General features: G+C 42.7%; 1 protein-coding gene across 3 annotated transcripts in view; it reads right to left on the bottom strand.

Annotated features, from left to right (window-relative positions):
* Positions 1–13,620, bottom strand: part of Rnf130 (ring finger protein 130) — a 96,408-nt gene that overhangs the window by 22,718 nt on the left and 60,070 nt on the right. For all 3 annotated transcript variants that reach the window (XM_021212917.2, XM_021212919.2, XM_021212918.2), the window contains exons 4-7: positions 12,055–12,126; positions 10,340–10,422; positions 4,065–4,161; positions 1,763–1,967 (exon numbers count right to left, since the gene is read on the bottom strand). In XM_021212917.2, the coding sequence (XP_021068576.1) occupies positions 1,763–1,967; positions 4,065–4,161; positions 10,340–10,422; positions 12,055–12,126 (457 nt within the window). The remainder of the gene's footprint in view (positions 1–1,762; positions 1,968–4,064; positions 4,162–10,339; positions 10,423–12,054; positions 12,127–13,620) is intronic.

Genomic DNA, 13,620 nt, shown 5'->3' with positions numbered 1-13,620 from the left:
TACTGGTATTTTTTGAAACTTCAAGAGATGAATGGCTATCAACACCAAGGAGCTTAACACAATATTCATTTGCTTTCCTCTTCCTTTTAGCTATAGCTGAGGTTGGTCTTGATCCTTTTGCCTTTCCTCCTAAGTGCTAGGAGTGCTGTGATTACAAGCATAAGTCCACTGTGCCTGTCTCTTCCTTGTCTTCCTCCACACTGGGAGGGAGTGAACCAAGATCCTTATAGAGTGTATCCGAGCACTAAGCTGACACCCAACCCACGTTCTAATAAACCTTCGTTCATGATACGCAGACCGATATTTAGAAACTTTAATTACACCTGTATTTCGGAAATCTGAACACATAAACCTGTTTGTGTGTCTTTGCACGTGGGAAATACCACCAGAGCCCCACCTGTGCTCCAGGAGTACTTCAGCACCATCTGCTGCTGCTGGGCCACCCGCTGACCTCCCACTGCTAACTTAGCACAGTGCCTTCCTTGTACACAGTGGGTGCTGGCTGGATAGACTGCACTTGCTTAAGGCAATACAGGGGTTTGGAAGGAAAAGTACTCTGAGTCTAGAAAAAAAAAATCACATGAATTTTCTTTACCAGCATTATGTGTAAATTCTGATAAAAGTGTTTTATTTGGTATAGGAATTATTTTTATCATCAACAGATTTTATTATCAAGATTTTGAAGATATTTCCACATAAAAATGATAAGATGTGTGCTTAATGTAGTAGGTGCTCAATAAATGCCCAATTAATGAAGGACTTATAAAAGCACAATTTTAAATCACCTTTATCTCCTTTCATACTACTAGACCAGTAAACTCTAGACCATAAAACCTGAATGCCAAAGAAGGAAAAACATGAAATGTTGCTAAAACAGGCATTGGGAAATGGTAAGAAACAAGCCAAACTATATCAAAGAATAGTTTTACTCCTAAAGGAATGAAGGCTCTTGGCATTCAGACAAATGGCAATCTTTGGATGGTTTAAAACCATGCATTTCACCAAAACAGAGCACAGAAGTCTTAACATGTGAAGAGCATGCTAGTCCACAGACATTCCCCAGGTTTGTTACTGACTCCAGAGTAAGTGGAACTCCATCAACTCCAGGCCTCAAGTCCTGGCAAGCGGCAGCATAATTAGAAAAGGCAGCACCAGAGTGGCGACGAGAGATGGTGAAAGGTTGTTAGATGGAAACTGCATGGAAAGGATGAAAACGGAGAAAAGACTTGGCTTGTTAAAAGATGAATGCCTACAACAGCCACACACACGCCACCGACCCACTCACACTGTACACAGTTGGGCACTGCCCTCGATAGATTTTTGCTTATTAACAGTTCAACAATTAAAACATTGATAACCATCTCAGAATGCTTTTTAGAAATCGAATTCTACATTAGTTTTTCCCTAAGCTGCTGATAGCCCAGGAGCCCTTGGGCAGCAGTGCTCAGCATGTAGCACAGCAACACTGCTGCCAGCCAGCCCACACTGCTCAGTGCCTCCCTTTACCATGACTATATGCAATGTAACCATCTCAAAACACCGAACAGCCATTACAGCAAAGCTTTAAACAACTAACACATCATCACCAGCATACACATTCCCTATTATAAAGAAAGTTTGTTTTTCCAAACGTGTTTAAATGTACACATTATCCTTTACAAAACTGCTGGACCGCATGGCTGCAACTTTCTCCTTGACAGTCATCAGGTACTCAATACAAGCAGCAAGGCTCTCTGGTGCCTGGAAAAGGGTCCCCACTTACTTGTTACTGCAATGTTGATTTCACCCGTACGAGGAGTGAGCTCCCCATCTTGAGGAAGAGGCGATATCCCCGAAGTTCTCAGTGGCTCAAGGCCAAGGGAACTGTCACCGGCAAGGTCACCAAGGGCTGCTCTCCGGTTAACCGCTTGGGTTCTGGTCAGCCTTTCCATATCAAAGGCTACATTATCAGTACATGGCAGATTTGGCTGCAAAAGCATCATAAGAACAAGTTCATAAGAACATGTTCACCCCTCTGCAGACTCCATCATGCTTCCCACCTACCTTCCCAGCCACCTTTCCTACTGTCACTTAAGAAACAACCCTCAAATAATCAGCTGGCCCCTCAACCCCGTAATGGTACAAAGGAAAACAAAAATTCATAGCTCCAAACTGGCCACTGTAGCTTGGCAAAAGAAACTATTGTGACCACTCACAAGGCAGAGGGAGGCTAATATCGTGTACAAAGCTAGAAAACTTGCAGTTTGAAAATTTAGTTCATTATCTTAGTTTAACATTGAATGCTATTGTTGAGGGGTAGCAGTTAACAGAATACCTCGTTTATTCTGTAACTTCTCTAAAATGTTCCATTTATTTGGTACCTAGTTAAGAAAAACAAAACAAAACAAAACAAAACTTCTACCTTTAAAAACAAAGCACAGACCAAGCAAGAGCAGATCAAAGCTCAGGTTGTAAACGGCCCAAGTACGCCAGCCAGCCAACCGTCTACCTGTGTGCAGTGGGTGTGACACTAACACAAGAGTAAGAGGCTGCTCCTGCCTGCAGTAGACAGCACAGGAAAGGCAGACTTCAGAAAGATGGCTCACAGCAGGGACAGCCACGACCCAGGACCTATGGCTTCTAGGGCAAAAGAATTCTGTTTTAGAGCCTCCCAAAGCTCTATTTAAAACAAAATAAAAAACACAATCTAAGAGGTGATCCTTAGAGTAGTGTCATATCCAAAGAACCATAACAGCTACCATTTATTCCAGAAGGCTCCAATAAAAATGGACACAGGAGGGCTGGAGAGACGGCTCAGTGGTTAAGAGCACTGGCAGCCCTTCAAGAATTTCCAGCAACCATATGGTGGCTCATGGTGGATCTGTAATGGGATACAGTGCCCTCTTCTGGTGTGTCTGCAGACAGCTACAGTGTATTCATATACATAAAGATAAATAAAACTTGAAAAATGGACAGAGGACGAGTTAATACTTCCATGTGTTGGCCATGTGAGAGAGTTTCTGTTAAACTAGTCTCACAGGAGGATGGCTTGACTTTTAGAGAACAGTTAGCCATGTTGAAAGACTTAGGTTTTTTTTTTTTATTATTATTAAAAGTATACCAGCCAGGCGTGGTGGTGCATGCCTTTAATCCCAGTACTCGGGAGGCAGAGGCAGAGGCAGACGGATTTTTGAGTTCGAGGCCAGCCTGGTCTACAAAGTGAGTTCCAGGACAGCCAGGGCTACACAGANAAACCCTGTCTCGAAAAACCAAAAAAAATAAAAAATTAAAAAAAAAGTATACCATAGATTTATACTTCTGTCGACATTTTTGTTGTAAGCCTCAACCTTTAATGGCTGAGCTATCTCTCCACCCCTAAATACCTTCTTCTCCTTTCCTTTCTTTTCCTTTTCTTTTTCCTAAGACAGGGTTTCTCTGTGCAGCCCTGTCTGTCCTGAACTCTCTCTGTAAACTAGGCTGACCTTGAACTCACAAAGACCCACCTGCCTTTGCTTATTCAGTGCTGAGCTTAGAGGAGTGCACCACCACCACCTGGCTCCTGTATGCCTTTCTTAAGGAGTGCAAGAAAGTCATCAACACTCTCACCACACTGCTCGGGCACCTGTCACACTGACCTCACTGCAGCACACTTGGCTGACACACCTGTCAAGGTGTCAAGGTTCTCTAGGGGCTTTTTGGTCACCATCTGCTTTCACTGCCTGCTAGTTACTGACACCCAAAGACATGAAAGGCAAGCTTAAGAGGGCAGAATGTGACATCGTTTCATATTATGCCAAATGTGAGAAAAATGACCACTGAGCCACAGGTTTCTATTCCTTTTGTGCACCCTCAGCCAGAAGCACACTTTTCAAAGTAGACAGTTACTTATCTTCTCTTGGAGCATTCCCAAAGGTAGCTTAGAGCTTGGAAGTCATCTGGAACAGGGGCACTGTTGCACCAATAGGGTCTAAGTGGTGAAGAGAGCTCGTGTATTCTAATGAAATCTGGTCATGGCTTCTGTTAGTTATATTATATTATACATGGATATGATATTGCACAAAATTAGTGACAATCAGAGAACATACCACAATTCCTAGGGCTTTCAAAATATTAAGTTTGCACATAGGACAGGTACAGTGTTCACTAAGCCAGGGATCCACACAGGATTTGTGGAAAACATGCCTAGAAAGGAACAGAGAATTACGTCATAAACTACACAGGGAGGAACTCCTATATCAACATGGGAAAATTTAGAATGTTTAGTTTTTTTTCTGCTTTAAGGGATTTTCAACACTGAAGAGATAAATAGTGGGGGTAAATAAAACACAATTTACAGAAACTCTCCTGTACCCAATCTCATGTGGTAAGAGCACAGTGTAATGAGAGTGAGTGGGCTGTGTTTTGTGTTGTAATGGTCTTGCTGTGTTGCCCAGGGTGGTCCCAAGCTCAAGCGACCCCAGAGTAGCTGGGACTACAGGCATAAACTACGCTGCCCCGGCTTGCCTTTTCATGCCACTAAAGAAGACTTGAGGAAATCTAAAAAAAAAAAATCTATTAAGAATAAAGATAACCAGACTTTATAAAGAAGCTATATTTCAGGAAAATAGCTCACGTTGAATTCCACAAAGATATTAAGTCACAGCTGAATCAAGAGTACTCTATTAAATGTCAGTTTTATGGAACTCAACCTATACTTAATATTGGTAAAAGTCCCAGGGCAGTTAGAACTGTTTCAAGGTGGTAAACTGTATTTAAGAATAAGATCACAGTTGCAATTCTCAGTTGAAATGTTAAAGGGCTAAAGACTGGGGAAGTGGGGGGTGGATGACATCTTCTACTCAGGAGAGCAGAAAGTCACATCCTCCCGATTTCTGTCACCCACCCAGGGAGGGTCTGTATTCTTTGCCTAAGACCTTTTTCACGTGGGAAGTCTGGAGAAAAGGAGGGCAGGCAGAGATGAAGCTCCAGCACCCTGGCACAAGAACTTAAAGAAGCTGCCGCCCATCATAGGGAGGGAAGCTGAAGTGCTGTGCTGACAGGAAGGGGTCATCAACAGATACAGTTGTAGAACATGTCGTAATCCGAGACTGGAATACAAGACAACTTGAGAGATAGCAAATTGGGCCAACATATCTTTAAAGCCTTAATTGTTAACTTATAATTTAATGTTTAGTTACTGTTAAAAATGCAGTTTTGATTTAAAAAGATGGTCTAGAAAATTTTACTAGGATAAATATGACAATTTCAGCCGATAGGATATGCTGATCCAGTTTCCACTCAATGGTCTTATACCCATTTCTTTGAAGCCCAGAATAAAGATCTTGAGGTCTACAGACTCATCAGTCTATTCCAAACCTTTCAGACAGGGCACTCTCAGCCTTGAATGTCTCTTTTGAGAGGTTTTAGGCCAGAAAAACATCAATTGTAGGGAGAGCTAAATTTATAGAATACAAGGTATTGTGTCTGCTTGTTATTACTTGTGTGGACAAAAGAGCATGTTCCAGAGAAGGACAAGGGTTTCTGAGGTCTAAGCCCTTATGAGGGCCATCCACAGCTACTGTTCAGCAGGTCTCAGCTGTGCCAAGATGGGCTATAATGGAGCACAAAACAGAACAGAACAGAACAAAGCTGCTGCTGTTGTTGTTTCTCTTAAAAATTGTTGTTGTTGTTGTACTGTTGTTGTTATTATTATTATAATATCCCCCCCTCTGGTTTCTCAAGACAAAGTTTCTCTGGGCAAAGCTTAGCTACTAAGTTTCTGGAGCCTTGGCCCACCCACCACTGTTCTTGCCTCTTAGCTGTCTCTCCTAAAGACCGTGGGGTGGGAGAATAGGGAAGGCAGGTTTGATCACCTTACAAGGCTGTCTGAAGCACAGGAGAAACTGTCCCTGAAATATTCTGAGAAGCTCTAAGGGTGGAGAGATAAAAGCTTTAGTAAACTGGCAAAGTGACCTCAATGATCACATAGCATCCCAGTAATTGGCAAAGAACACTCTTATAATGAGCCTCAGGCCCCAGCACATCCATCCTGGTGCCCTCCAACTAGCCAGAGGTGCACCACAGGGGCCACAACTTGAAAAGCAGCCCTTCCTCACTATCTTGAAAAACTCTTGTAATAAAAATACACTCAGTAGCAGAGAGGGGTGAAGTAGTGGATTGAGATGTGTAGAGAACAGTGAACTGATGTATCAGAGCTTCCACCATGCCCTTTATTTCTACAAGAAATGCTGTGAGATACAAAATGAGAAATGAGAATATGGAAGGAACAAAGCCTGCAACACTGAAATGCAGGGCCTCTTCCCCTACTCCTCAGGGACCAGAATAGAGAGGCCAAAAAGCAGCAGGGCTGGGGTGAGGGGCGGCGTGCACATTGGAGGTGAGTTGTTTTCACAGCTCTGCAGGCTCTGGGTGCCCTGGTAAGGACCTGGCAAACATAAAAGGATCTAGGATTATTAAAGGTCAGAGTCAAGAAGTCCTTCCCCAGCCAGGACTGGCTGACACTGTTTAAGCCAACCTCCCTCTGTGGTGGGGGTGGCTGCAGCAACTCCCTAGCCAGCAACCAGCCAGCATCCTGCCTGTTTTAGCTCCAGCAGACCTCTTCAGCTGCAGCACTCTCTTTCTTGGTATTTTTACCTCCTCAAATCTTGTGGCTAACCTTTAAATAAGGTGACTTTTTCAGTTTTGAAGCCATGATGGCTAACATCCAAAAGATGATCAACTGTAATCAACTGACAGAAGCAGGAGGTCCCCAAAGAAATGCCGACTGCCATCTGTCTACAATGAATTAGTGCAGCAGAGGAGAAAAAGAAAAGGTCATGTGACAAAGCAATTCACAAGAGGTTTGGTATCTATAGAGAAAAGTCTGGTTCAGAATAGGCTTGTTAAAAATGAAGGACAGACAGACATAAGCATCTTGCTGTCTTCCTCCAACTGAGGAGAGACAGTGAACATCGATTCTACCAAAAGTTGGCTGCAGGGCAGTATGGGTAAGAGATGGATTTAAAACAAACTAGAGTCTCAAAGGCTTGAGTATGATTAGATGCTGATGAGCAGAGACAGAACAAAGCTGAGGGAACAGTCAGTCAATACAGCAAGGTCCCCTCGGAAGGGAAAGAGGTGGTAGACAAAGACCCAGGTAGAAATAGCAGCACTGGACCAGAACTGAGCTGCCTCTTCCGTCCTAGGAGGTGCCAAAGGGGGGGGGGGCACAGAGGCAGACATGCTGGAGGCCTGGTGATAGGAAGTTGAGGAATTCCATCAACTCTTCTCTCTATGAAGCTCACTAGGCCAAGAATGAGAACAAAGGAGTTAGGGAGGTGTTTAAGGAGACCCTGCTGTGATAAATAGGAAAGGCCAATTAGGATAGGAGAATGGCTCTGGTTAGCACTTGGCATCTAGCCAGGGGTGGGACTGCTATCTGTCCAGTCTGTTCAAAGACCAGGTGGAAGACAGTGAGGGGCAAAAGTGCTTAGCCACATGAGATGAAGAGATCCATGGAAGGCTCAGGGCCGAAGGACAGAAAGATAAAACAGGCAGGGGATTCCAAGTGGGAAGACACTGAGCAGGGACACCAGGTGAAATTACCACAGGTACCAGAGACACTGACAGCAAACAAGAAGCTGGGGGGAAGATCTGGGGTAAGAAGAACTTCCTGGGTGGCCATATCCTAGGTTAGTGACTTTCATCAGGAGACATTCAGGGAGTAGTAGATGGGTTAAGGACAATGCTAAATGCCCTGTGGTGTACACAACAGCTCTCCCTGCCTTCTCCTTCAGACAAAGACTTATCTGATCTAAATGTCAGCAGTGCCAAGGCTGAGAAACCACACACGGGTCAAAGGCTGTCACAGAAGGTTGCTCAATGGGAAAAGTTAATTTTTACTGTGCCTGGGGGTGGGCTGTTGTTACGGGGATGTAAGAGAGCAGCTGGCTGGGAAGTAACGTGGAGAATGGACACAGGCAGTGGTTGCACATCTGGCATAAAGTAAGGACAGACAGTGAAAGAGATGGTGCTACAAGTGGACTGTAAAGAAATTCCCTCAAGTTTGCCAAAATTATACTCTTTTAAAAAGCTCACAAACAAAGGCTAAGCCGCTGTCTCCTTTTGCAGTAACAGTTAAGGGCCCACAAGACGTAGTCCTCAGCAGGGAGTGTGACCCTGTGGTATCAGGATCACTCAGGGACTTACTAAAATAAAGATATATGGTGGGGCTCCACTTTGGATCTTTATAAAAATCTCACATGGATCTGATAGGGAGTCAGGCTGAAAAAGCTCTGTGTTAGAGATGGGGAAGGAGGAGGGAGGGTGGGGGAGGGGAGAGAACAAGCACTCAGAAGGAATCTGGAAAAACCAAGGCTTTATAGGGATGGCAAGAATGAGAGCAAGCAGCCCAGAGTCATCTATTTTAGGATCAGACTCCCTTGAGGAAGACACTTTCATTTTAGTAATAACCACGAATGACTTTTTTTTTCCTACTTCAGGTACCAGCTAGGTTCAGGGGTTCCTGGGTAGGGATAGAAGACAAGCAATGTCTTATTGCTCAATTTCCTGATCAAAAGCAGACAATTGCCGACTGACTTCTAATGCAACCCACAGATTCTTTTCCTGACTTTCTTTGTAAATGTATTTTCTTCAGCCTTACACACTTAGATTTTAGATAACTGAATGAAGAAAACTGGTCAGTACACAATTTTCCACAGGTTTGCTTGCACTGAGCTTGGTAAGATTTTCCTTTATATAACTTAGAATTAAAATGCTTACTATTTCTTTTTCTATTTCTGTATACAGGAATCTTCTAGAGATCCAGGATTTAAAAAACAAAATAAAACAAAAACAAAGTAATCTATTTTGTATGTTTCCTAAGGCACAAAAATGTTATTTTCTGGGTAAGGAGAAGAGGACAGTTAGCCTCATGGAGACACAACTGCGTACAAGTAGTTTATCCAGTCACAAGTTCACGAGGCAGAACCATGTGAGGATCTTTTTGTGAGATAAGAAAAGAAAGTAAATCTATGGGTTAGGCTTCTTAGTAGGGGATTTTACATTTTACACCCAGACAGTGCATCTTGGGATTTCACATTCCCCAGCTTTGTACAGAACCATGGTAGAAATCACCACGCTTATGAAGGAAATTCACATAGCCCATGAAGGAAATTCACATAGCCCAGTCTGATGGTGAGTCTGTAACCATAGCTACATGGGAAGCTGAAGTATGAGTTTGGCAAGTTCAAGCAGCCTGGGCAATGTAATGAGATCCTGTCTTACAGTGAAAAGAATGCCGGGGATATATCTCAAACAAAGGGAGGAAGAGAGAGAAAAGGAGAAGGGAGGGAGAGAAGGAGCGAGCTAGCTAGCTAGAGATTATGTAAGGAATGATCCTAAAGAGAGTCCAGTCCCTTTTACTGGCTCTGCCATATTTGATTTTATAAAGCTGAAATCTACTGCTGGCTTCACTATCCTTCACTGGGCAATTCTGCTATGGTTTGAGTATAGTCTGAGTGTTGCTTCCAGGTCTACTGTGGTGAAACTCTGGTCATCAGGGTGGTACTGTCGTAGGTTGCAGAACTCCTGGGGAATGGGACCTAGAAGGTCCTAAGGACATTGTAGCGTATGGGTATTTCCTATGGGACTCCTAGGTGGTTCTCATGAGGCTGATATAAAAGCAGCATGTACGCTGCTGCCTACCATCCTCACCAGAGGTTAAACCAACAGGAGGTCCCACGGAGAACAAACCTTTTCTTCAGTAGCCACGTCAGATACTTTGCCGCAGTATAAAAAACTAGCCAATATCAATAAGAGGGAACAACCACTCTGGATTGTTGTGGGAATTAGAAAAGAGTAAATGCTATCGGCACAGAGTAGTGTACTGGCTCTGAGCAGCTACAAGACAAATGGCAGTTCTTTCATCCTGCATAACTCAGGTCCCTACCACTGTGGAACCCACAGCAAGTGGAGGATGACTCATGAAAGGGCTTTGTAAGGAACTCTGTCTTGAGATGGAAAGAAACATGGTGTTTGTTTTGTTTTGGGTCTTTCTTGGCTGTACTAGGGATTACACTCACAACTGGGACATGCTAGGTAGGCAACTGCTCTGTCTCCAAGCTACAGCCTAGCCCGGGAGGGTTACTGAATACAGACTCTTAGGTTATGATATGCCTGAATGTTGTCATGTTTTCTTATACAAGCAATTCCTTCTTAGGCAAACAATTCTTAGAGGAACTCTGGTCAGAGTTGACCAAGACCTCCCATTATCAGCATTTGGTCCTTAGCCTGGTCAGGCAGTTTTTCAGGAGCAAGCAGATACTCACTCTGGAAGGGAAACATTAACACCATTCCTTTCAAACAAAGAAAGCTGACATACTTGCAGGGGAGAACCCGAACAACATCATTCTGCTTATAGCTTTCTATGCAGACTGCACAGTGATCGAAGTCTGGGTCTGTTTCCTGAAACAAAAGCACAAGAGCTGAGGAACATGGACACACAGAGCTACAGACAACCCAACTGAGAACACACTACCATGAGGGGGTGGCTATAAAGGGAAAGGAACTGAAAATAGAAGTTTTTACTTGCTTAAGGATGTTGATCCAAATTTCATATGAGTCAATCATATAATTCATACTAACTCTATTTATGATATGTCTTACAATAAGCAGGAGCTCTAATTTTTCCACAGAGTTCATAAAGGGTCGTTTTGGATTATCATGTGTGTACCCCATTTCTTCTATAACTACCTACTGTCAATAGATTCCACTGTTACAATCTAAAAAAAAATCTAGGTCCTCATCAAGATGCTCATGTAGCTGATCAATTCCTAAGGCTGTTACAAATGATGTGGAGTGTTCAGTAGACTCCTATGTTACAGTCCTAACTCAGGTATAAGAATTGTGCTCTGGTCACAGATTTGGGGCAGTTAGTAGTTTAACTCAATCATGGGTATTTATCAAGAATCAGGAAAGGCCAGCCAGTTGTTTGGTCACCAGGTTAATTAACTTCCTTCATTCTCTGGCCTGAGCAGGGTTCCACTAGGCCTTAAAACAAAGTATGCCAATAACCTAAGCCATGGCCATATGGTCAACCTTTGGCAGATGGAGGGGCACAAAAAATGTATTAGTTTTAATAATCACAGGAAAGATTATTTGATACTGGGGACAGGTAGAAAATGATACAGTAGGCTGTACCAAATTCAGGAAATTTCTAATTAATAGCAGCTGGCCAAGCCATAAGTGTTTTTACCAGGGACTGGTCTAGGTTAAATGCAGCTGTCTTGAGGCAGCCTCTATTTTCTGCAAGTGTCTTTTCCTTCCCTAGTGTGCAATGACACCCAGTGAGAATATTTCTACCTCTGGAGCTGTTTGAAGACAACAGGCTCCAGTATTCAAAGGCATGGGAATAAAAATAGTAAAAGAAAGAATGTGTCAAAACAAAGAAAACAGAGAATCACACAAAATCCTCCTACCAGAGCTCTCTGCTAAAATATCAGCACAGGGCGTGGGATGGCACAGTCTTGGTTTTTTACCTTTAGAGCTTTCTTTCTTTTCTTTTCTTTTCTTTTCTTTTTTTTTTAATTCATGGCAAGTTTGAATATACTGAACGTAGAAACTAACACTAAGATGCAATTTGGGATTTGAATTCTGACAGAAACGTGATGAAAGGCTTCAGCTGTTATTTGTTATCATCTCTTTGACTTGGTCCCCTTAAGCTTTAGGTCCAACACGGACAAAATGTTCTTTCTAATCCTCGTTAACTGAGACACCCTAGAAATGAAGGTTTTAAAGTCTTCACATAGCTGGGAAGAAACAAAACCCAAAACAGATGTGGCAGTCTTAGGAAACAGAAGAGACTGTATCTCTGTTGGCTATTTATGTGCAGTTTGTCTCATTAGGAGTCTTGGAAGATGTGCGCTAGGCTTTACTAGCAGAAAACTTCAGAGGAGCAGCCGGCACTAACTGCAAGAAGCCACTGATGCTAGCAGGGAGCTCCACAAGTGCAGGAAAGCCGAGAGACTACCCGAAGGCTTTCCAGACGGGCAAAGCGTGAGTGGGACTTCCAAGAGGAAAGTAATTTCATTACTGTACCTTATCGCCCTTTTTCACCGTTCTAGTTGTCAATTTACTGATGGCTTTCTTGGCTGCGTCTCCAAGACGACGCTAAGAAAATGAAAAATAAAAAGACATTAAATGGAAGATCTCTGAATAATAGCCCTCATTTTAGTATGTGATGCTAAAGGAGTACATGATCTTTAAATAATTAAAGGTATGATGTCTATTATTCTAGACCACTTCTGCCATATTATGTAAGTGCCTTCTGAAAAAGTTGTAAAAATTCAGAAAACTGGCAGCTATACCATCGATTTTACATTCTAGTTGAATAAAAAGTGCATTTGGTGAGACGAATCCGTGTATAGCTCCTTCTGTTTCTGTCTACTGTGGGAGGCCATGTTATCAGGGTACTTTAGGGCTCTCATTCTTGCCTGAGGCTTTCCCAGAGGGCTCTAACAGCAAAAGAAACCTCCAAATCCCACTAAGTTATCACTACTGCACTGAAAACAGACACAGCATCAAGTCTACTCCTGGTTCAGTTCACAATATACTCTTGTGATCTTAGCAAAGGGTGAATGCTAGGCTTACTTCAGATAATATCGAAAATTGTACTTATCCAACATTGACAGACACAAATAGCAATGCTGGACATCAACAACCCAAGGACAACATGACAGTGAATCTGCAGCATTAAGAAGCCACCTGAACTTAGGAAATGACCAAAGACTACTCCTCATGTGGTGGTGGGAGACGGGTCAGGACTAGGAAAGCATGCCCGGGAAGGCTTTGAGGGAGGGGTGCCAGAGCTAAGGCTTGGAAAAGTTAGTAAGTTAAACAGGAGAATCAGAATGTTTTGGGAGTCTGAATTCACATGGGATGACAGATAGAAACGGAGACTGTCTTAGACAGCCACTCTAAATACAACTGTATTTTAAACTGAGCAGAGGCACATTAAACAAAACAAAACGAAACGAAACAAAAAAAACCCAAAAAAACAAAAACAGGGCTGGAGAGATGGTTCAACGGTTAAGAGCACTGACTGTTCTACCAAAGGTCCTGAGTTCAAATCCCAGCAACCACATGGTGATGGCTCACAACCATCCGTAATGAGATCTGACGCCCTTTTCTGGAGTGTCTGAAGACAGCTACAGTATACTTACATATAATAAATAAATAAATCTTTAAAAACAATAACAACAACAACAATGAAACCTGAACGAATGGGGAGGGGAAAGAAAACCAATGGAGACCTCATACTGTTTTGTAAGGATTGAAAAAGAAAACAAAAACAGAAGAGCATCAGAGTAAAATACAAAATAACATAATTTAATGAACATTTTCGTATCTATCAGAATGGTTTTTTTTTTTTAAAGCTTTATTTATTTATTATATGTAATTACACTGTAGCTGTCTTCAGACACTCCAGAAGGGGGCGTCAGATCTTGTTACAGGTGGTTATGAGCCACCATGTGGTTGCTGGGATTTGAACTCAGGACCTTTGGAAGAGCAGTCTGGTGCTCTTACCCACTGAGCCATTTCACCAGCCCCAGAATGGTTTAACTATCAATATTTTGCTTGTAAGTTCATATAACAATCCCCCCG

This window comes from Mus pahari, chromosome 14, assembly GCF_900095145.1.
Source record: "Mus pahari chromosome 14, PAHARI_EIJ_v1.1, whole genome shotgun sequence".
Taxonomy (NCBI): Eukaryota; Metazoa; Chordata; class Mammalia; order Rodentia; family Muridae; genus Mus; species Mus pahari.
Note: the sequence above shows the minus strand (reverse complement) of the source record. Positions and strands in the feature narration are given on the sequence as shown.